General features: G+C 41.2%; 2 protein-coding genes across 12 annotated transcripts in view; both read right to left on the minus strand.

The window, feature by feature from the left end:
• Nucleotides 1–8,389, minus strand: part of MTERF1 (mitochondrial transcription termination factor 1) — an 85,678-nt gene extending 77,289 nt beyond the window's left edge. Inside the window, exons 1-4 of one of the 11 annotated variants that reach the window (XM_063814721.1) lie at nt 8,303–8,363; nt 7,701–7,759; nt 4,519–4,619; nt 560–2,428 (exon numbers count right to left, since the gene is read on the minus strand). In XM_063814721.1, coding sequence (XP_063670791.1) covers nt 1,258–2,397 — 1,140 coding nt within the window. In that variant the 5' untranslated portion in view covers nt 2,398–2,428; nt 4,519–4,619; nt 7,701–7,759; nt 8,303–8,363 and the 3' untranslated portion in view covers nt 560–1,257. Of the gene's footprint in view, nt 1–559; nt 3,122–4,518; nt 4,620–6,293; nt 7,760–7,932 lie in introns of those variants that run through there. The other 10 variants (XM_063814722.1, XM_016945206.4, XM_016945208.3 and 7 more) reach the window with 10 other exon arrangements.
• A 6,347-nt stretch (nt 8,390–14,736) lies between these two features.
• LOC134810466 (calcium-binding protein P-like) lies at nt 14,737–18,152 on the minus strand. The gene has a single exon (XM_063814724.1). The coding sequence runs from the start codon at nt 16,470–16,472 to the stop codon at nt 15,168–15,170; it is 1,305 nt and encodes a 434-aa protein (XP_063670794.1). The 5' UTR covers nt 16,473–18,152; the 3' UTR covers nt 14,737–15,167.
• Nucleotides 18,153–23,095: the final 4,943 nt, after the last annotated feature.

The raw sequence follows: 23,095 nt of genomic DNA on the forward strand, positions 1-23,095 counted from the left end.
AGAGGTGCTTTTTCATTTGATTCCTACCAACTCTGGAAGGTCAATTTCTGGTGTTACAGATGAGAAAAACAGGTTTAGTAAATTTAAAACATTAACACAAGTTACTCAGGAATGGTGCCCAGATACATCACTCTAAAGCTCTTGCTTTCTAAACTATGCCATGCTTGCCATCAAATAGTTAACCAAATTATAATAGGAGTATCGTTGAATATATAAATGGCTTTAGAAAAGCAGACATGTTGTTTTTATCAATAGTAGGAATAAGGTTTTTTGAAGTATCACTGATAGCAAATGAGGTTTAAATGAGGTTGAGCACCATTATGTTATTTAATTCAAAAACCACATCTAGAAAACAAATGCTTCTGGAAAATAATTAAAATTAAGGTCATATAATTTGTCTCACATCTTTCAGTTTATGTCAGAGCTAGATTGTATCTTGAAAATACCGACATTATCTGATTTGCCATTTTTTAAGTCAATGCCTCTGAAAATTACTCTTTAATATTAGCTGAAATGCCAACAAAATGCACAGAAATGATTATCATTTCCTTAAACTATATTAGGCAAACATATTCCTTTATTTAGATTTTATATTCACATTTAGTTTTTTATGCACACATTTAAGACTTTATAAACACTAACATTAGCAATTCCAGAAGGGTAGGTAGATTTTTTAAATATAATTACTCTTATAAAAGGAAGAAATACAGACTTTACTAAAGGACTGTATTTTTGACTTCACCTATAATGCAACTAATCATCTACTTAGTTGCTGTGTTAATCTATTTGCTTCTTCAGCAAATTATCACTGACTCAGTGGTTTAAAACAACACAAATTTACCATCTTATGGTTCTGTGGGTCAGAAGTTTGACATTGATCTCACTGGGCTAAAAAGGTGCCAGCAAGGCTGCATTCCTTTCTGGGGACTCTAATGGAGAATCTGTTTCCTTGCCTTTTCAATTTTTTTTTACAGGCCCCCTTCATTCCTCAAGGTGTCTTCCTCCTTCAAAGCCACCTTTTAACTTCCTTCAAAAGTAGTTGTCTTTCTTATACAGGATCACTCTGACCTCCTCTTTTGCCTCCCTCTTCAACTTTTAAAGATCCCTACAATTATATTAGGCCCTCCCAAGTAATTCAGGATAATCTCCCCATCTCAAGGCCCGTAATAACATTTTAAATTAATCACTTCTGCAAAATTCTTTTGCAATGTGGCATAACATATTCACAGTTCCTGAGAATTAAAAACATTGGCAGCCTTAGGCAAATCTGCTTAACTTTTTCAATTTAGCTTCATATCTTTTTTTACTCCAAGATAGAAGAGTGATGTTTAAAGTACTCAAGTTACAGCCAGCATTTACCAATTCTTTGATTCGACTTTTTAAAGTACTTATGCTTGAATCCAGAACCCGAGGATTTTCAATTATTTGTGAAATGCTAATGTTTTCTTCCATGAGGCAGTCTATTTTATCATTAAACTTTTTCTCTGCCAAGAAGATCACATCTGGATAGCTTAAGACAAACTTCTGTACCTCTTCTTCAGTACATCCAAGAGAAAACAGCTTCTCTTTGATGTTTGCGTAGCTTCTTCTGGCATAGTCATTGGAAAGGTCTAGGATTTCAGCTCCTGGACCACATATCAGAACCAGCAGTTCCTCACTGTTCAAATTGAAAGTTGACTGTAAGAATTCAATGTTAGCTTTCACCCGCTTGGTGCTCTGAATTAAGATAAAAGGGTTTTTAAAAATTATCTTTCTGACAAAATCTGTGGGATCACTGTGACCCAGTGACAAACCGGCTGCCTGCAAAAATTCAACCATCTGTTTATTCAGATCAAGACTATTGGAGAAGGTACGAGGGGCATTGGTCAACAATCGACAAAGGCATTTACGGGTCAATCCAACTGAGTAGAGGAACTTTATATTATTCTCTAAGTTTAGGTTGTTATTGGACCGAAAAAAGGATTCAGGAGAACGTTCCAAAATATTTACAATTTCAAGGTCTGATGTCACAATCTTTCTCCACAGATCCCACCGTTTTGAAAGATTCTCGGGAGTACGTGTTATTGCTCGTGGATATCTTGATATGATGCTAGCGATCACTTCTTTGCTAGCTCCTTTGGAAAGAAGGAACATCTTCAGGTCCTGCTCATTGGTAATCATCCTATGAAAAACTCCAGGCTGTCGTTTCCTTGCCATGTCAATATCTACTCCCATAGTAAGTAAGTTTTTCAGTAGGTCCTCATTTTTCAAAGGCTCACTGTCTGCATTATGACACTTCACACCAAAAAGCCTAAATGAAACTGATTTGAAGATGATTTCTGCTGAAAATCGGGTCATCCAACATCTTGAACCAAAGAGAAAGTTATTTCTCATATGCCAGAGGTTTCCTGGTGCCATAATGGTTAGGTAGTTCAAACCTTTTGAAATGCTGTGTAAAACAACACATAAAATATTACACAAATGCATGTGTTAAACAACTAAATGACCATATTACAATCCTATGAGCATCACGGTCATTTCTATGAGAATATACCTTCAGCTCCAGCTCTCCAGAACTGTGTTAATAATTCAGCCACTGCTGAATTATTAAATAAACAGTAAAACTACAATTTATGTTTGTCTTAGCCTTTGAAAAATTCTACGTTTTATAATATAAACAATATGATTGTACTGTAAGACATATATAATCAATAAACAAATGTACATATATCACTGTCTCTCCCTAGCTCACTGCTTCTGTTACCTGTAAGCACAGGACTGCTTCCAATGGGGCACCATTAGTGCCCCAGAATTGTTCTTGCTTTTTTCTTGCTCTTTTTGTTTACCCTTGCCTGCCTTGGCTACCTAAAATCAGTTGACCCTCTCCATCTCTGCTTTGTCCTCCTGATTTCCAAACTTTTTTTTTTTTGACACAGGGTCTCACTCTGTCACCCAGGCTTGGAGTGCAGCAGCACTATCATGGCTCGTTGCAGCCTCACCTCCCTGGGCTCAGGTGATGCTTCCACCTCAACCACCTGAGTAGTTGGGACCACAGGAATGCCCCACATGCCCAGCTGATTTTTTATTTTTATTTTTTGTAGAGACAGTGTTTCACTATGTCACCCAGACTGGTCTCAAACTCCTGGGCTCAAGTGATCTGCCTGCCTTGGCCTCCCAAAGTGCTGGGATTACAGGTGTGAGCCACCATGCCAGGCGTGGCTTATTTCTTATAATGACACTTTCATTTCTGCCTCATATTTCAATTTTCCAGGTCTTTGACCTTGCCCTGCCCATAGATACTAGATTTCTTTGCCTCTGGCCTCCTGGTTTTCAAACTCTAAATCTAGCCCTGAAAACCAACACCTCAGATTAATTTCCATCTTGAACATCTTTTCCTAAATTCCTGCTACCCTTTATATCCATGCTACCATTAAAGCCTTAATTTTTCTTAGCTTATATAGACCTCTAGTCAACAGCTCTTGATCACAATCTCCGTCTCATTTGGTTTACCCTACCATTCCCTACGTTGTAACCCAATAATTCCAAACCAATTTTCATCTTCAAAATGATCTAGTTGTGATATTAAATCCACATGGCCCGCCACATGTGAAACTGTACTGAAAGATGGCATGTAAACATTAAAACGTTACCTTTACCATTCTCCCCTTCTCCATCACCATATTACACAAGACTAATTCTGGGCTGTTTGCATCTGTTACACAACACTTTCAACTTGCAGCTTCTAGCATGTGACTAAAACCTCAATAACTCATTTTCCTCATCATTTAGAAATGGGGCTCAAAACATACAAACTTATTTATAATCATAACCATAGGTCCCTACTAAAATGAGCATCTCTATTTATAAGAAATATTTTACGAGGAAAGCAACAGAAAAAGTGTTCTGTTATTCAACCTATCTGATGATTTGTTTCTAAGCTACTTGTGCCTGAGTCATATAACAGTACATATATATTTTTTAAACTGTACTTTTGCCTTTTTAGAATATATAGCTGTAACAAGTTCGTGCTTTATTTCTAATTACTTACAATGGGCTCTTACTTAGAAAGGGCATTTCTTTTTTCTCCTTCTCCTAATTAAGCATAAAACAGAAAATAGAGATAGATAATTCCAACCCACTACTAACCTCTTTGGGCTAAAGATACTGCTTTCAAGATCAATTTCAAAGAAAGCCTCTTTGTGTCTGTCCTTTCAATTACTCCAATTTTAACTAGAACTTGATTATGCCTACAGGCAGGGAACATTCCTGTGGCTCACATAATCTACGGATTCTCACAGAATTGGGAAAAGATCCCAAAACTACAGAATCAAGTAATGTTCAAAGCCAAATGCAAGGTACTCACAACATAAACATCAAACAACAAAAGCACATTTCAGATTGATCCATACTCTACTGAGCTCACTATTCTTCACTTCTCCGTAATACCACATACTACTCTGTAATTACTCTTCCAAAAATGCATGAATTTAGAAACTTTAAAATATAATTATCCTTCTAACTGAAGAATGACGGCTCTACCTTGCATAGTTCAACAGCCTGTTCTCTCTTCCAGATGCTCGACTGACCTCTACTGGAATAAAGGGGCAGAATGCGTCAGCTGGAAATCAGATCAGTACTTTCTAGAGAGGTCCAAGATGATACAATGGGATGGAGGAAGAAAATAGTTAAAACTACAATTTGTATTTGTCTTAGCCTTTGAAAAATTCTTTCTACATATGTTTTATAATATAAACAATATGATTGTACTGTAAGACATATATAATCAATAAACAAATGTACATATATTGTAGGCATATTTCTATTGACAATGTACACAATCAAAAAAGTGTGAAGACTACTAGACAGTGCACTTTCTTAGGACTATTAGCATCATGGTAAACAGGCTGAATAAGCCACAGAATGTTCAACAGAAATTCTATTAATAACAAACTAAAAATAGGTGAAAATGTATGCCAAAATTCCTAACAAAAAGTAACAAATCTATAAACGTTTCTTCTAAATCTGTCACAAGTAAATTTCATGTCTTGTGTATAACTCATCCTCCATGGAAGTATCTTCCACACAAACTTAACATGCCCCAAACTTGAGTATCTTTGCCAGTCCCCAAATTTGCCCTCTTCTGACTAAAGATATCATTATCACAATCACTATCTAAGAGTCATTTGTGATAAAAATCTAAAAGTGAGCTTTGCTTTCTTCCTCTTCCTCAACTCCAGTCATCAAATCACGTAGACTCAACTTCTTTGGCATCTCTCTGAAATCCAACCTCGCTACTCTTTGTAATTCTCATTCTGTTACAAGTCTTCATTCTCTTTTACCCAGCCTGTAACAGCCACCTGATGTGCTTCTCTGACATCCATCACTCAAAACTGCCACCATACTGACATTTGTAAAATGATGTGATTATGTCCCTCATTCTCTGATTAAAGACCTTCTGTAGCTCTCCCCGAAAAAACAAAATCTTCAAAGTGATCTTTTTCTAGCTACCTTTTCAGTTAGTTCTAACTACCTTACCATCTACTTCTAACCACCTTTCTAGCTATCTCTTCTATTCTACCACCTCAATACCTAGCACTATCGCCTCTCAAACCTCTGATCCCAAACATCCTTGCCCATTCCTGTCTCCCTACCTTTGCTTAAGTTGTTCTTTCTTTTAGAAAGGCCCATCCTCCTGATGCCTATCCATACGACAAGGTCCCATTCAAATATAATCTTCCCTCAAATCCTTAACTTACTTTAAAATACTAACCACTGAAATCAACCATTTGTTTTATGATAATTTATTACTAAGGAATCTAAAACTAAGCTTTCTATTTATAGAAAACAAGAGCTGAAATGGACTTACAACTGGCAACTGAAATTTGATCTTGATTACAATACTAAAATGCAATAAATTTACTCTAAAAATGACATCTAAAAATGACATGTGTGGTCTCAGCTAAACCTAGAAATTTGGTCTTGATTACAATACTAAAATGCAGTAAATTTACTCTAAAAATGACATGTGTGGTCTCAGCTAAACTTAGAAACAGTAATTAATAATATTGACTGTTAATGAACATATGAGGAAACAGAGGAAATTCTCAAATATTGTTAATGGACCAGAATTTGGCACCAGCTGCCACAATTTTAAATGTTCATAGCCTTTAATTCAGCATTTCCACTTCTTGGAGATTATCCAAAGGGGAAAAAAAGGGCCAGGGGCAGCGGCTCACACCTGTAATCCCAGCATTTTGGAAAGCCAAGGTGGGAGGATTGCTTAAACCCAGGAGTTTGAGACCAGCCTGGACAACAAAGTGAGACCCTTATTCTACAAAAAATCAAAACATTAGCCAACTGTAACAGCACACACCTATAGTCCCAGCTGCTCAGAAGACTGAGGTAGGAGGACTGCTTGAGCCCAGGAGATCCAGGCTGCAGTGAGCCATAATCTAGCCACTGCACCCCAGCCTGGATGACAGAGTGAGCCCATCTCAAAAAGAAAAAAAGACAATATGTGTTTGTTATGAAAAAGGATGACTAGGCCAAGCACAGTGGCTTCACACCTATAATCTCACCACTTTGAGATGTTGGCCAGGAGTTTGAGATCAGCCTGGCCAACATCACGAAACCCCATCTCTACTAAAAATACTAAAATTAGCCAGGCATGGTGATATATGTCTCTAATCCCAGCTACTCAGGTGGCTAAGGCACAATAACTGCTTAAACCTGGGAGGCGGAGGTTGTAGTGAGCTGAGATTGCACCACTGCACTCCAGTCTGGGCGACAGAGCAAGAATCTGTCTCATGAAAAAAAAGAAAATAGAAGAAAAAGAAAGAAAGAAAAAGGATGACCATCATAACATTATTTGCTATAACAAAGAAGAAGAAACCCAAATGGCCACCAATAGAATAATTAATAAATTGTGGTACATCTATGCAATATACTACAAAGGTGCCAAAAATAAAGGCCGATCTACTGCAATCAAAAGATGTCAGATATTCTACATGACAAACTGCTTAACAGTATGGATAATGCCATGTATATTAAAGGCGGGGAGGGGGACGTTAATATATACAGGGGGGGAAGTGGAATGACAGTTATTTCTGAAAGATTATTAGAGGCTATGTACTACTTCTGAAATACTGGGACTTTATTTAATGAATATGTGTTACTTTGCAGTCAGACGAAAAAATTTAAACAAGTAAAACTGGCCTTTGGTGTGAAAAACAATGGAAAATACAAATTATCTTTATCTATTTTTCGGTTTCTAGTACCAAAAAAGTCACACTTCAAAATTCTCCATGATGCTTTACTCTTAGCAACGGATCTCCATTCAAAATACTCATAATATCTAGCAGGGTAAATGAACATCTAAATAGCCTAATACAAGAAAGTTAGCAACTTTCCTCACGTACAAATTTCAAAAATGGTACCTATTCAAAAATTGACTTCGATCTATTTCTCAAATTGACTTTTTAATTAACCGAAACCATTATCCAAAGGGCTAATGTTCAAACTTAACAAACACACTGAAAATCTCTATGCTTGTAGTATGAGCTGTCTAAAAAAATATTTACGTTCGCCTCTGCCCCACAACTGGCCTGTTAAAAAGGCTGTTAATGGAAATAACTAATCACTGACCCTAAAATACCACATTCCAGCTGGTCTTCTTTTGATACAGCAAGCTAAGTTTGGAGATCTTTACATGCATTTCTCACCTTGTTTGTCCTAAGGAAAGGCTCTGCATCCCTCCAGAAAGGCTGGAGAACAGCTATCTCTGGAAATGACACACACACACACAAAAAAGGCAAAATATTTCAGGCCTTCCTAATACAAAATAAGAGATAGATCCCAGCTAACGTTCTCGTTGCATTATGTTCTCGTGAGATGCATTACCTCTTGCAAACAACATTTCTCAGACATACAGAAAAGAACACGGCAAGTACATACCTACATATGATGGGAAAAGGTAGCGGAATCACGAATACGTTTTGTACCAAAGCTAAGTGCTTCATATATATTGTCTCGCTTTACTCCCCACAACAATTTAAAAGGTATGCATAAGCCTTAAAATTACAAAATCTGAAACAGCGCCGAGCTCCCATACTAGCCTGCCTTCGCTAGCTGAAGCATTAGGGTTCGAACCCAGGTGGGTCTTTCTTAACTCAAAACCAAGGTAATTCCACACCGAAGGCTCTTTCCATCCCTCTTCCTCCTCCAAAGACAAATCTGCAAAGGGCTGCACTGCACAGCAGTCACCCACACCCACTTCTTAACAAAAAGAAAGGAAAGCACAGCCTCACCACCTTCCAAATCTCACCCTGAACTGCACCCATCCGCTGTAGTTGGCTTTTACTTCCGCCTCTGGGGTCCCGAGCGGCTAGGAGGAGCGGAAGTGGAAAAGACTAACTTCCGGCCTCGGGTCGGCGCAGAGGTGATGTCGTTGGTCCTGCGCCCCCTCATGGCGGTACTTCAGCCCTTCGTAGCCCGACGCTAGGGGCCTGGCAGGGGGCAGCAAGAGACCGCGGTGAGCGCGGGGTATTGAACGCCAAAGAAGGGGTTTGGAGGGTGGGGTGGGGCCTGGGACTCCCAGTCGCCTGGGCAGATGTCCGTGGGGAACTGTAAGGCATCTTATAGGGATCCTACAGAGGGCATCCACTGCCGGCCGACGACACGTGGTGGGAAAGTAGCTATTATTTACATGCGTGTTGCAGTTTTTGATAATGCGATTGCTGCTGCTAATGTGACTAACGCGATGCCGATGAACATCTCGGCGTTTTTTGGTGCAGGATAAGCGGGTGTAGACTCTTGTCTGTTTAGTCCCAGATTCTCTTCCTTTAATGAACTACCGTGGAAATCCTGGAGTGTCACTGCTGGTCTGAATTCAGCATCCGCCTTCAGGCTGGGAATCAATTCTAGTATACTTCGATTTCCTTACTTGCAGTTCGAATTCAAATATGATTCTTTTGACATTGTGAGGGTTTGCGCTATTTAAAGAATGGAGGCAACCGAAACCTCATCTCCACAGTGGATGCGTTTTTGCTCCCTCCCGAGGCGTTGCCTTAAGCCACTCGGTCCTGTCAGCCTCACCTGCCTAGTGATGGTGACAATGGAGGAGATAAAGCTTCAATTCAAGGCACTTCTCCTGTGACCATCAAAAGAAAGATAGTATCTACATTAATGAATTAATTGTGTCTGTCGAGTTATCCTCAGGAGACGATGGTGATTTGGTCCTTAAAAAAACACAGGATCAACAGGGTTGACCCTGAATTCTACAAAGAGGAAAAATTTCAGGCATTACTAACTCCTCCATGTACGAGCCTAATGATGTAATTTTCTGGCCGGGCGCGATGGCTCATGCCTGTAATCCCAGCACTTTGGGAGGCCAAGGCGGGAGGATGGCTTGAGGCCAGGAGTTCGAGACCAGCCTGGCCAACATGGTGAAACGCCATCTCTACAAAAAGTACAAACATTAGCCAGGCGTGGTCACAGGTGCCTGTAGTCCCAGCTACTTGGGAGGCTAAGGTGGGAGAATCACCTGAGCCTGGGAGGTTGAGGCTGCAGTGAGCCGTGATTGTGCCACTACACTCTAGCCTGGGTGACGCAGTGAACCTTGTCTCAAGAAAGAAAAAGAATTTTCTTTATCCCATTTCTTTTTCCTTTTTCTTTTCTTTTTTTTTTTTTTTTTCTTTAGACGGAGTCTCACTCTGTTGCCAGGCTGGAGTGCAATGGCGCGATCTCAGCTCACTACAACCTCTGCCTCCCGGGTTCAAGCGATTCCCCTTCCTCAGCCTCCCGAGTAGCTGGGAGTACAGGCACGTGCCACCATGCCCGGCAATTTTGTTTGTTTGTTTGTTTTGTTTTGTTTTTGTATTTTAGTAGATACCGGGTTTCACCATGTTGGCCAGGATGGTCTCGACCTCCTGACCTCATGATCCACCCACCTCGGCCTCCCAAAGTGTTGGGATTACAGGCGTGAGCTACCGCACCCGGCCTGTTTATCCCATTTCTATGCCAATGAACCAATTACGTTTTACCATCACTCTTCCCCTTTGACTACTCCTAGTTGGGTTGTTGTTGTCACTTTGTTTTTAATTAACTCTCTGTTTTGTTGGTTTAGAAGGATAAAGATTTATCTTTTGGAATTTAAAATACTAATAATTAGTCTATCTATTAAGTGAAACTACTTACTGCAATTCCTCCAGGTAAAAATTAGTCCCAAAAAATTGGAGATGGCTTTTAAAATGTGAATTTCTAAAATCTATATTCCTTCTGCATGGAAGGAGCTCCTATGTCTGAATTAATATTATTATATATTCTGTATATACACACACACAAACTGCTTTACAATTGGCATGTAAAATAAAATTTAGAGATTAAATTAAATAAAATAACCTTTGAGATTATTGAGCCCCAGCCCTCTCGTTTTACAAATGAGAACACTGAAACCCATACAGTAGGAACTAGCAAGAGAATGCATGTCTTATATTTTCTTTACCAGTAACTCTAAGATTTATACCACATACTTTGTTGTGTTGACTTAGCTATCAATAATTATTTCAGACTTACTTAGGTAACATCACCTATGTTGGTTTTTACTGATATTTTGTTGGTAAAGGCAGATTGGTTCTTTTGAAAATAAGTTCCATATTTCCCGTCAGAAATTTTCTGATTATAAATCTATTTTAATTGCATATTATAAAATACTGAAAGTATAACAATAGAAGTGTAATAATGGTTGGGTTAGGATGTTGTATAATTAATTAGGTTTCTTTCTTATTGTATTTCTTCAGTGATTTTTGAAATGTCATTACCTCCAGTAAGAGAAATGACTACTGCCTCATCGTCCTTTATGATGTTTTACAATAGGACCTGTATATACTTTGCCTGTATTTCATTTGTTTATTCAATGAACATTTTCTCAGCACCTTCACATTCCAGGCCCTGTTTTCAAGTTAGGGGACGTAGTGGAAACCAAGACAAAGCCCCTGCCTTCCTGGACCTTATTTCTAGTGGCAGGTCTTACTCTCAGCCTGAATGTCTTCTCCTCTACATGCCTCTTCCATCTCCTTCCCCAGGACCATAGCAGACCCATGTCCCTACCAAGTTGATGTAATTAAGAAAAATAAAGTGGCTGAGTGTAGTGATTCACACCTGTAATCCCAACACGTTGGATGGACTTAGATACTCAGAAGCTGGGCTGAAAGTCAAGTCTGAAGACAGAATCTGTGCTGTATTCAGAAGTGCCTCTGCCTTTTATAATTAAGAATTTTTTGACTGTGCCAAATGTGCCTGTTCCTCTGCCCTGGAAGTGTCCTTCTTGCTTTATGCAAATAGATTTCTGGCAAACCACAGCCCCTCAATTGACCATTCATTCATGTTTGAATCTCAGCAAGCCCAATTAAGGTCAAAAAGAAAGTGGCCCTTCATTCCTCCCACTCTTACCTTCAGTTGATACAACACCCGCAGACTCCTGGATTCAGTAGACAAATGCCTGCCCCACCCCCACATCAACTTCACAGACAGACCTGCTAGCTTCCTATGTGACTTACTTGAGGGCCCTCAGAGGAACATCAGGTCTCTACCCAGGACTCCCTTATTCCATTCTCTTGCCTGCAGCTGTTTTGTTTGCATAAAGCATAAAATGTCTCCCAGTTGTTCAAGGCTAATTAAAGTGGTAGATAAAGTTACCCAGAGAGTCTCAGGTTAACACTTTGTTGGCAAAAAATAAAAAAGATTGCTTAATTTCCCCCCTTTTCACAATTGCTTTTTAACAATTTAAGATTTCTAAAGATTTTACTTCAGGCAACTTTATTTCTCTGAAGTGTGCCTAAAGACTTCCTGAGTCAGCTTTCATGCTCCCACACTCATTACCACAAGGGTCTGTGGCAAAGAACTGGATACTTAGCCTAGCAAATTTGCTGATTCCAGACCTGATATGACAGCAATTCCCATGGTAGTTGGATCAGCCTGACAGAGTTGGCCAAGAGAAACACAATAATCATTTGAGATCCTATTTAGCCTGGTGAGTTTAAGTACCTTTTGGATTGTTTGATCCTACTGTACCAAACCTTCAATTAATTACCGTGAAGTGATTCTTAGTCATTGGTAGAAAAATTAATCTCAACAGAGAGGAGGGGAGCAAACATTCACAAGATGAAATACTATTTTCACTGTCCGAAACTATTTTCCTTTCTATTTAAGGCGTTTCTTGAAATTCCTCCTTTAGAGATTTAGTCCTTGGTATAAACTGCTGATTTAAAATTGCAAATGTATTTGAAAGGGAAAGCATATTAAGCCAAAGGTCAGCAACCTTTTCCTATAAAGGACCAAATAGTATTTCAGGCTTTGTGGGTCACATACTGTCTCTGTTGCAAATTCTTTTTTTTCTTTCCATATTTCACAACCCATTAAAAGTATAAAAACCTTTCTTACCTTGGGGGCTGCTGGGCCACGGGCCATAGTGTGCTAAGACCTGCATTAAAAACTATAGTGAACTACTCACATATAACTAACTTCATTTGTTGATTACTATATTAAAGACATCCAAAAACTAGGAATTTTAAGAGAAAGTACATGGAGAGAAAAATAATATTTGAAAACATTTATGTAATGCTATCTGCCATGCACAATTCTAATCATTTCACCTCTATTAACTCATTTTGTTGTATAATGGAAGTAATATTATCTCCATTTTACAAATGGGGAAACTGAGATAGAGACTGTGTAACTTCCCCAAGCTCACGCAGGTAGTAAGTAAGGGAGCCAGCACTGCAACCTAAGAAGTCAGGCTCCAGCGTCTATGACTGTATTCACAATGCTATGCTGACACTCGGGGAGACATAATACTTTAATTTACGTTAGAAAATACAAATGAAGAAAGGAGCAAAAAAATGACAATTTCACTTATAATTCCATCACCTAGAAATAACCACTATTTATATTTTATTTATATTATTTTGGTTTCTATCCTTCCAGAACATATGAAAGAATATAAAGCAAAAGAATATAAATAAAATATATAAACTAAGTATTTTAGGCATTGTGGGTGACATATTGTGTAGCTGTAACTGAAGCTAAGTTACAGTTATATGTGAGTAGCTCATTATAGTTTAATGCAGGTCTTAGCAGACTATGGCCTATATACATATACCCATAGAGTATATTGAATATCTTTATTCAACCCTATGAGGCAGGTATCATAGTTTTGCAGATGAAACTGAGGCTCAGATGGATTAAGTGACTGTGTGTCTTTGTCCATTTTTGTGTTGCTATAAAGGATTACCTGAAGCTGAGTAATTTATAAAGAAAAGAAGTTCAATTGGCTCACAGTTCTGCAGGCTATACAGGAAGCATGGCACTGACATCTTCTCAGCTTCTGGTGAGGGCCTCAGGAAGTTTACAATCATGGTGGAAGGCAAAGGGGGAGCAAGCGTCTCGTGTGGCAAGAGGGAACAAGCAGGGGACAGGAGGTGCCACACACTTTTAAACAACAGGATCTCACAAGAGCTTACTCACTCTTACAAGGACAGCATGAAGAATATGAGGAATCTGCCCGCATGACCCAAACACTTCCCTCCAGGCCCCACCTCCAACACTGGGGATTACATCTCAACATTGGATTTGGAGGGGACATCCAAACTATATCAAGGCTGTACAAGAAGCTTGGTGCCAGTATTTGCTTCTATGCAGAGCCTCAGGCTGCTTCTACTCACAGTAAAAGGCAAAAGGGCATGCAAAGATCATGTGGCAAGAGAAGAAGTGAGGGATGGAGGATGCCATGCTCTTTTTAACAACCAGCTCTCATGGGAACCAAGAGGGACAACTCACTCATTATAGCACCAAGCCTGTATCCCTCCCATTATGCCCTACCTCCAACATCGAGGATAAAATTTCAACATGAGGTTTGGAGGCTCAAATATCCAAACAATGGCATTATGTCAGGATCATAAAGCTAATGTTTGTGAAACCAGGATCTGAACCCAAGCTATTGCTTCTAGAACCTTTACTCTTAAGCCCTTGCTTATACTGCATTTGAAATTATGCTGCGTTGTATAAAAAGTCCTTTTCACCTCAAGCTTATAGAGAAGTCACCTTGTTCTTAAAAAGTCCTTTACACTTCAGGTTCATAAAGCTCAGGCACATATATTTTCTTCCAGTACGTTCATTATTATTTTTCTTGTTTTTCCTTTAAATCTTTGAATCATCTGGATTTTATTTTGGAATGAGAAATGAAGTAGAAATTTATTTTTGTTTCTTTTCAGAATGGCTAGTCAATTGTCCTAATATCATTTAATGAATAGTATTTATTTCCCCTTTGCTTTGAAATACTACTTTATCATATACTAAATTATAAAGTAATCTTTTATTATCATTTTTGAATGACTGCATTCCAGTTGTGGAAGATATTACTCAAAGTCTGTTGTGATTATCTAACTTAAGTGTTGATATGAAGAAAGGAAAATAGGTTTCAGCCTGATTTAAGAATTTTCCTCCTCTCCCTCTCCCTCTCCCTCCCCCTCTCCCTCCCCCTCCCCCTCCCCCTCCCCCTCTCCCTCCCCCTCCCCCTCTCTCTCTCCCTCTCTTTCTACGTCTCCCTCTCTTGCCGAGCCTGGACTGTACTGCCATGATCTCGGCTCGCTGCAACCTCTCTGCCTCGGGCTCCCGTGATTCTCCTGCCTCGGCCTGCTGAGTGCCTGGGATTCCAGGCACGCATCACCACTCCTGACTGATTTTTGTATTTTTGGTGGAGACGGGGTTTCACCGTGTTGACCGGGCTGGTCTCCAGCTCCTGGCCTCGGGTGATCTGCCCCCCTCGGCCTCCCAAGGTGCTGGGATTGCAGACGGAGTCTCGCTCACTCAATGCTCAATGTTGTCCAGGCTGGAGTGCAGTGGTGTGATCTCGGCTTGCTACAACCTCCACCTCCCAGCCGCCTGCCTTGGCCTCCCAAAGTGCTAAGATTGTAGCCTCTGCCTGCCTGCCACCCCGTCTAGGAAGTGAGCAGCGTCTCTGCCTGACCGCCTATCGTCTGGGATGTGAGGAGCCCCTCTGCCCAGCTGCCCCGTCTAGGAAGTGAGGAGTGCCTCTGCCCGGCCACCACCCCGTCTAGGAAGTGAGGAGCATCTCTGCCTGGCCGCCCATCGTCTGGGATGTGAGGAGCGCCTCTGCCCGGCCGCCACCCCGTCTAGGAAGTGAGGAGCGTCTCTGCCTGGCCGCCCATCATCTGGGATGTGAGGAGCGCCTCTGCCCGGCCGCCCTGTCTGGGAAGTGAGGAGCGCCTCTGCCCGGCCACCCTGTCTGGGATGTGAGGAGCGCCTCTGCCCGGCTGCCACCCCGCCTGGGAGGCAAGGAGCGCCTCTGACTGGCAGCCCCATCTGGCAACTGAGGAGCACCTCTGCCCGGCCGCCACCCCATCTGGGAAGTGGGGAGCGCCTCTGCCCGGCCACCCCATCTGGGATGTGAGGAGCGCCTCTGCTCGGCCACCCCATCTGGGAAGTGAGGAGCGCCTCTGCCCAGACACCCCATCTGTGACGTGAGGAGCGCCTCTTCCCGGCCGCCACCCCGTCTGGGATGTGAGGAGCGCCTCTGCCCGGCCGCCCTGTCTGGGAACTGAGGAGCGCCTCTGCCCAGCCGCCCTGTCTGGGAAGTGGGGAGTGCCTCTGCCCAGCCACCCCGTCGGGGAGGTGAGGAGCATCTCTGCCCGGCCGCCCATCATCTGGGATGTGAGGAGCGCCTCTGGCTGGCCGCCCTTCATCTGGGAGGTGAGAAGCGCCTCTGCCCAGCTGCCCCATCTGGGAGGTGAGGAGCCTCTGTGCCCGGCTGCCCCATCTGGGAGGTGAGGAGCGCCTCTGCCCGGCTGCCCCATCTGGGAAGTGGGGAGCACCTCTGCCCGGCCGCCCCGTCTGGGAGGTGGGGAGCGCCTCTGCCCGGCCACCCATCGTCTGGGAAGTGGGGAGCGCCTCTGCCCGGCCGCCCAGTCTGGGAAGTGGGGAGCGCCTCTGCCCGGCCGCCCTGTCTGGGAAGTGGGGAGCACCTCTGCCCGGCCGTCCCGTCTGGGAGGCGGGGAGCGCCTCTGCCCGGCCGCCCAGTCTGGGAGGTGGGGAGCGCCTCTGCCCGGCCGCCCATCGTCTGGGAAGTGGGGAGCGCCTCTGCCCGGCCACCCATCATCTGTGATGTGAGGAGCGCCTCTGCCCAGCCGCCCCGTCTGGGAGGTGAGGAGCGTCTCTGCCCGCCCGCCCGTCGTCTGGGAGGTGAGGAGCGCCTCTGCCCAGCCGCCCATCGTCTGGGATGTGAGGAGCGCCTCTGCCCGGCCACCCATCGTCTGGGATGTGAGGAGCGTCTCTGCCCGGCCGCCCATCGTCTGGGAAGTGAGAAGCGCCTCTGCCCGGCTGCCCCATCTGGGAAGTGAGAAGCACCTCTGCCCGGCCGTCCCATCTGGAAGGTGTACCCAACAGCTCTGAAGAGACAGTGACCATTGAGAATGGGCCATGATGACGATGGCGCTTTTGTCGAAAAGAAAAGGGGGAAATGTGGGGAAAAGAAAGAGAGATCAGATTGTTACTGTGTCTGTGTAGAAAGAAGTAGACATAGGAGACTCCATTTTGTTCTGTACTAAGAAAAATTCTTCTGCCTTGGGATGCTGTTAATCTATAACCTCACCCCCAACCCCGTGCTCTCTGAAACATGTGCTGTGTCAACTCAGGGTTAAATGGATTAAGGGTGGTGCAAGATGTGCTTTGTTAAACAGATGCTTGAAGGCAGCATGCTCGTTAAGAGTCATCACCACTCCCTAATCTCAAGTACCCAGGGACACAAACACTGCGGAAGGCCGCAGGGACCTCTGCCTAGGAAAACCAGAGACCTCTGTTCACGTGTTTATCTGCTGACCTTCTATCCACTATTATCCTATGACCCTGCCACATAACCCTCTCCAAGAAACACCCAAGAATGATCAATAAATACTAAATTAAAAAAAAATTTCCTTTATAGATTATTTTTCTTTTTAACAAAATTAAAAGGATTTAGTTAAGCATATTTTGGTTCAAACTTTCCAGTTGTTATAGAAGTGTGAAAAATGCAAACTGAGCTTGAAGGAATATTGAATATCTTGTCCAACCCCCGTTATTTATAGATAAGGAAACTGAGGTCCAAAATGGTAAAAATTATTATTTAACAAATAATGTTGCTAGTTAGTGACTATTACACAGGATTCTTTCAATTGCAGGTGACAGAAATGCACCTCAAGCTAACTCAACCCAAAAAGGGAAACAGCACAATTATTTTCTCCTATGGGAAAAAGGCAGAGATGTCCTCAGGCACAACTGAATCCAGGAATTAAATTAGATCCACCACTCTCTCTGTATCTCATCTCAGCTTCTCTCTGTACGTAGTCCTAATTTTCTCAGGCTCTCCTGTGCAACAAGGTATATGGCTACCAGTATCTCTAAGGTTGCAACCTTTTAACTGGAAACATAAAGGAAAGAGAGAAATTCTAACTATTAGTCTTTGAACATCAAATCCAAAGTAAATATTCCGATTAGCTTCTTTGAGTCATATGACCATCCCATTATTTTGGAGGTGGGGTGGAGGTGGCAGGATATAATGTAATTGGCAGTTCCAGAAAAACCATCTGGAGTTGGAGAAAGGAAGTTAAGGGAAATAGGAGCTCACTATTACTAGCATGAAGGAAGGGAGGTTGGACAGACAAAAGCATCTACTGTCCACCAGGGCAGCTGGAGACCCTGAATTGGAGTTGGGGGTCTTTGATCTTTCATTCAGTCATCTTTGCATTTCTCTATTTATTCATTCAACACATAGTTACTGAGCAGTCTATGAGGATTGTATTTAGCTGCAAGCAACAGAATCTCCAGTCAATGATGGCTTGTATAGCAAAAAGTCTAGAGATAGGAGTTAATTGTTCACATTGTTTTCTAACACCATGTAGTCTCACCGTTTCTCAAGCACACCCTTGCGCTTCCTTGCCCCTGGTCCTTTGTTTGCTCCTCTTCTCTCCATCTTTACTTGTTAGTCACTTAACCCACAGGGCAATATCATCTCTCCCTGAAGCCTTCCCAAATCCACTTCTTTCCCACTTTTGTATAAATCAGAATAAATATTTCCCAATTCTGTATGTATGTAACACTTTGTTCAATCATTATAACACTGAATTCATTCTACCATGTGTTAAAATTAATTTGTTGCATATGTATCGATCTTCTCCATGGTTAGAAATTCCTTGAGGACACAGACTTTTCTCCATTTTTGTGGAATACAGGTGTCAACATCCTCCATCCTCTGTCTCTGCCAGCTATACATGCTCCCTTCTGGAGCTAGAACCTAGGACCACTTTGAGTTCTGCTAAAGTAAACCACATCACCTATGAACATTAGTGAGCATTAGTGAGCAATATAGCCTTCATTGCAGGTTTGTCAAGGGGTTACATACCATACCAAACAGAAAAACAACATTGAGATCTCCTGTTAAACTCACTGGCCCACATTTTCTTCTTACTGACTGATTGGTCCTCAGGCCTCCAGACTCCCCATTATTTTGTCCCAATTCAGCTGTGCCCTAGCCCCATCTTCACACTGGCACCCCCAAACCCAGTATGAGGCTCAGCAAAATAAAGTTTCATCTAGGTAATAGGCCTTACCCTTGTTAGTGGATAGTGGGGATTTAAAATAGCAGATAATATTGTATTTAGTAATAGTTAATATTTTTTAAGGATTTATTATGTGTGAAGTACTACTTTCCCTGCAAGGCAGGTTTTATTATCCCCGTTTTACAGTGCAGAAAAGGGAGTCACAAAGAGGTTAAATAAATAGCCCCATATCACACAGCTAGGAAATAGGAACCAGAAATTGAACCCAGGCTATCTAAATCCAGAGCTTGGGCCCTAATAACTATACCCTACTAACCTTTATAGAACATAATGCAGTGCCTTCCCTAGTAAGGTATCAATATGTTGGTTGGATTAAATTTACTTGCATAAGAGCATCAGAAACACTCTAACCTCTTATATTTCTAACTAACTTATGTCATTATGTCATTTTATGTCATTCATGAATATCTAAAGCTTTCTGTTTTTACTAGTATTATATGAATGAATGGATGGATGAGCCTACTAATTTATTGACTCTGGAACTCAGATTCCTCATCTGAAAATTATTTTATTGGTCATATAATATCCACCATTATATCATTGCTTATATAATATCCTCCATGTGGGTGCCAGAGAAACCATGAAATATAAGAAATACCTCCTGCTTTTGACAAGTCTAGTGGAGATATTTACAGTCTGAAAGAAAAAGGTGAACCAAGTGATATCGAAGGCCCCTTCCAGCTCTAAAATTCTAAGATTCTATTTAGTGGGAGATTTGCTCACATTGTACCTAAGTGGTAGATTTTTTATTACAAGAAGATAGCTCATACTTCCTCCCCTCCTAAGTGCACAAATCAGTGCAAAAAGAGTAAATTCTGATACATTTTAAATGACTACTGCCCTTGCTAGGCACTTGAAGAGGAGACAAGTACTGCTTGTCATATAACCACTGAGGAGTGAATAATACAGGGCTGCCTCAAAGCAAAATAATGAAGAATAGGAAGCCTTACCTTACTGCACTGCCCCCTGCCAGCCTTCCTCATTGCTCTACTAACTCCAATATGTACTAACCAGTGCCCTCCAGATCCCACTTTACACTAGCCACACCAGCCAAACGCGAAGTTTCCCCTTCTCCAGAACTGCCTGTACAGCTTCCTTCTTCACTTTTACCCATGAGGTGGATGCTTGACTCTTTCACCTCTGAATACTTCATATCCTGTGGTTCTCAATCCTAGCTTCTATTAACATCACCTAGGGAGCTTTGTAAACATACAGAAGCCCAGCTGTTCACCCCCAGGGATTCTGATTTAATGGGTTTGACATGAGGCCCAGATATTGGTCTGATTTTCATTGTTTTTCTTTTTAATTTCCAGCAGATTATTCTAATATATAGCCAGAATTGAGAACTACTGCACCTTTGAAACCAGAGTTGCTTAATTTTTACCTGCTGGTTAAGCCCTTACTCTGGATTCTGGGGTCAATTCTGATCTCAGCCAGGGGGTATTCAAGGATTCTTAGGCCAGCAGCTCAGCGGCGCAACCCTCAGAGCTTAATCCCACAGTGGCCTGGACTCCCAGTTGCAGTAATTACAGGCTGTCGTTGTTCATTGTGACTAAGCCTCTCCCCCAAAGGAACATGAGTGGTAAAAGGAGAAAGAGTTGCTGGGCAGACAAAATGGCAGGTGTTTAATGCCCTCCCACTTCTTTCTGCCCCCATCCCCTACTCTCAACATTTTAACAAACTTGTACTGAGTAAATAGTGTCACTTAGTGACAAGCATGCATAGGAAATCATCTGACCAAACATCTCTTCAGCCATGCTTTATGTCAAGCTGCCAGATATTTCTCTTTATTTCACTACATACCTCTTTAGTGATACCTTAATAATCTCTTTCCCACAGATGACTCATCTTTAATCCCCTTCCCTTTCTTCTCCCTCTTTTAACTTGTACCTAGTTAATTCCAGAATCCTCTCCTCTCTTTTGATTCATGTTTACAAACCTCTCCCCCAATGCTGACTGTATTCATGTCTAAGCATAAGACTGGTATAAATGGTATTTTTTTCCTTTTTTTTTTTTTTTGGAACCCCATATACACTGGAATATCAGTGGTTTATTTAAACCAAAGAAAAAGAAAACTAAATTTTTTAAACGTGGAATTTTGATATGAAAATAAAGAACATCTAGTGTCCATAAAAGTACTACTATTTGATACTTGTTTGGCAATCTTTTTTTTTTCACTGTTTTTTCTGCTTTTTTTTTTTAACAACACTTCATTGGTGTGGGTTATTCTCAGAACATTAGCACCATCTGTAACACTGTAATTGGAAATTCTACTCTAAGTACCAAAGTTTTGGAACCCAGCTCATCTGCAAATTGAGGACTGCATGAATATGCCTAACAGCATTCTGGGCACCACATTAACTAAGAAATCCACTTTGCCAGTGTCAGAGGGAATTGTTTTTAAGGTTTGCCAAAGGAGAGGAATGCATATGACGGCAGACTTTAATAGCATATGTTTCTGTGGATAAGACTGATGACTGGCCGGGTGCAGTGGTTCATGCCTGTAATCCAAGCACTTTAGGAGGCTGAGGCGGGTGGATCATTTGAGGTCAGGAGTTCAAGACCAGCCTAGCCAATATGGTGAAACCTCATCTGTACTAAAATGCAAAAATTAGCTGGACAGTAGTGGCACACACCTGTAATCCCAGCTACTCGGAAGGCTGAGGCAGGAGAATCGCTTGAGCCTGGGAGACGGAGGTTGTGATAAGCCAAGATCACACCACTGCACTCCAGTCTGGGCAACAGAATGAGATTCTGTCTCAACAACAACAACAAAAAAAAAGACTGATGACTTCCCAGCCATCAGTGAGGTATGGGGAGTTATTCTCTTGTTTGCCCTAGCAGAATCTGCCATATATGATGTTCTTAGTGCCAAGCACTAAGACACAGCACCAGTGAACCCATTAATTACTATGAGAATTTGTCGAAGCAATTCCTATTATCATGCCTGGAACTATTCTCAGAAAGGTGCTTTTAAATTTTAAGTATTTGTATAATTAAGTAAGTACTCCAAAGTATGTTCATTTTTCCTGACATTAAATATAAACCTAACCTTGATTCTGTTCTCTATTTTGACCAGGCAGTGTGATCCTCTGTGAACATTAGCAGAAGACCAAAAAAAAAAAAAAAATCAAATGTTGAAAGCACATAAACAATTAATTTTTTTCTATTATGCAGTGAAGTGTATGTTCTGTATTGCCCTTGAAAATAATGCAATCATGATTTGTGATCTGTATGTATTTTTAGTACATATTCAAATTAGCCATTATGAATCAAGTATCCTAAAATCATTTAATTAATTGCCTGCATTATTTAAACCCCTACTTAAATTTCTTCCCTAGACATATTATTCCTACAGACTAAATTATTCATCTCACCAAACTTTCTAGACTGACAAAGCCACTTGCTTTCTAGCTAAAATGATATTGTGAAAGTGAGTATCTGCTCAACAAATACTTTTTCTTTTATTAAAAGATAAGGGTAAAGAGCCATCATGTCTAAAAATAGCTACTTGGAGCTTAAAATCTGTCAGACCATATGTTGTAGGACTCCAAGATCCAGGAAACAAAGACATTCTTCTCCTGGGGGTATGTATTATTACAATCATTCTAGAAGATTAAGTGCCAGTTCATTTGTATAACTGTCCAGTCATGTAAACCTCCTCAGAAGAGAAACAGATGTGAATTCCTGGGGATGGTGAAGGAAAAACATTAGTGAATTGGAACTGAACTGATCTGCATGCTTTTGTGCCTGTGTTGTGAGAATCCATATGAGCATGTGATTTTTTTTCTAGTATCCTTAAGATTTATTTTCAGGAAAAAAGTTTTACTTTTCTTGTTTCTCATTGAATGTCAATGGGATGGCCACAAAATATAGGATTTGAGATAGTCTTTGCCTATAAGCAAGATAGCATTTTACAAAGCATTATAGTGTCTTTGTAATTCTTTTTTCCACATTGAAATTTTAACATTTTTTTTCTTCATTTTTTCGCTTTTGTTTTTTGAGACAGAATCTTGCTCTGTCACCCAGGCTGGAGTGCAGTGACATAATCATATCTCATTGCAACTTCAAACTCCTGAGCTCAAGGGATCCTCCTACCTCAGTCTCCTGAGTAGCTGGGACTACAGATGTATTCCATCATGACTACTTTTTAAAATTTTTTGTAGAGACAGGGTCTCATTTTCTTGCCCAGGCTGGTCTCAAACTCCTGGGCTCAAGCAATCCTCCTGCCTCAGCCCACCAAAGTGCTAGGATTACAGATGTGAGCCACTGCGCCGGCCCACTTGTAAAGTTTAGAAACTTATTTTAAAGCTTTGACATAAGTTCTCAAACCTATTGCCATTAATCTCTAAATATGTCTTACATATATAGTGCACATTTTATAATGTTTTACATATTTTGTGTGGTGTTCACTTAATCATCTTCAGAAATTTAATTACAATATGCTATTA

This window comes from Pan troglodytes, chromosome 6 (assembly GCF_028858775.2).
Source record: "Pan troglodytes isolate AG18354 chromosome 6, NHGRI_mPanTro3-v2.0_pri, whole genome shotgun sequence".
In the NCBI taxonomy this organism is placed as follows: Eukaryota; Metazoa; Chordata; class Mammalia; order Primates; family Hominidae; genus Pan; species Pan troglodytes.

Bases quoted from the DNA above. Each gene is read 5' to 3' on its own strand.
- LOC134810466 (XM_063814724.1), bottom strand. From the start codon at position 16,472: ATGGCCCATTCTCAATGGTCACTGTCTCTTCAGAGCTGTTGGGTACAC.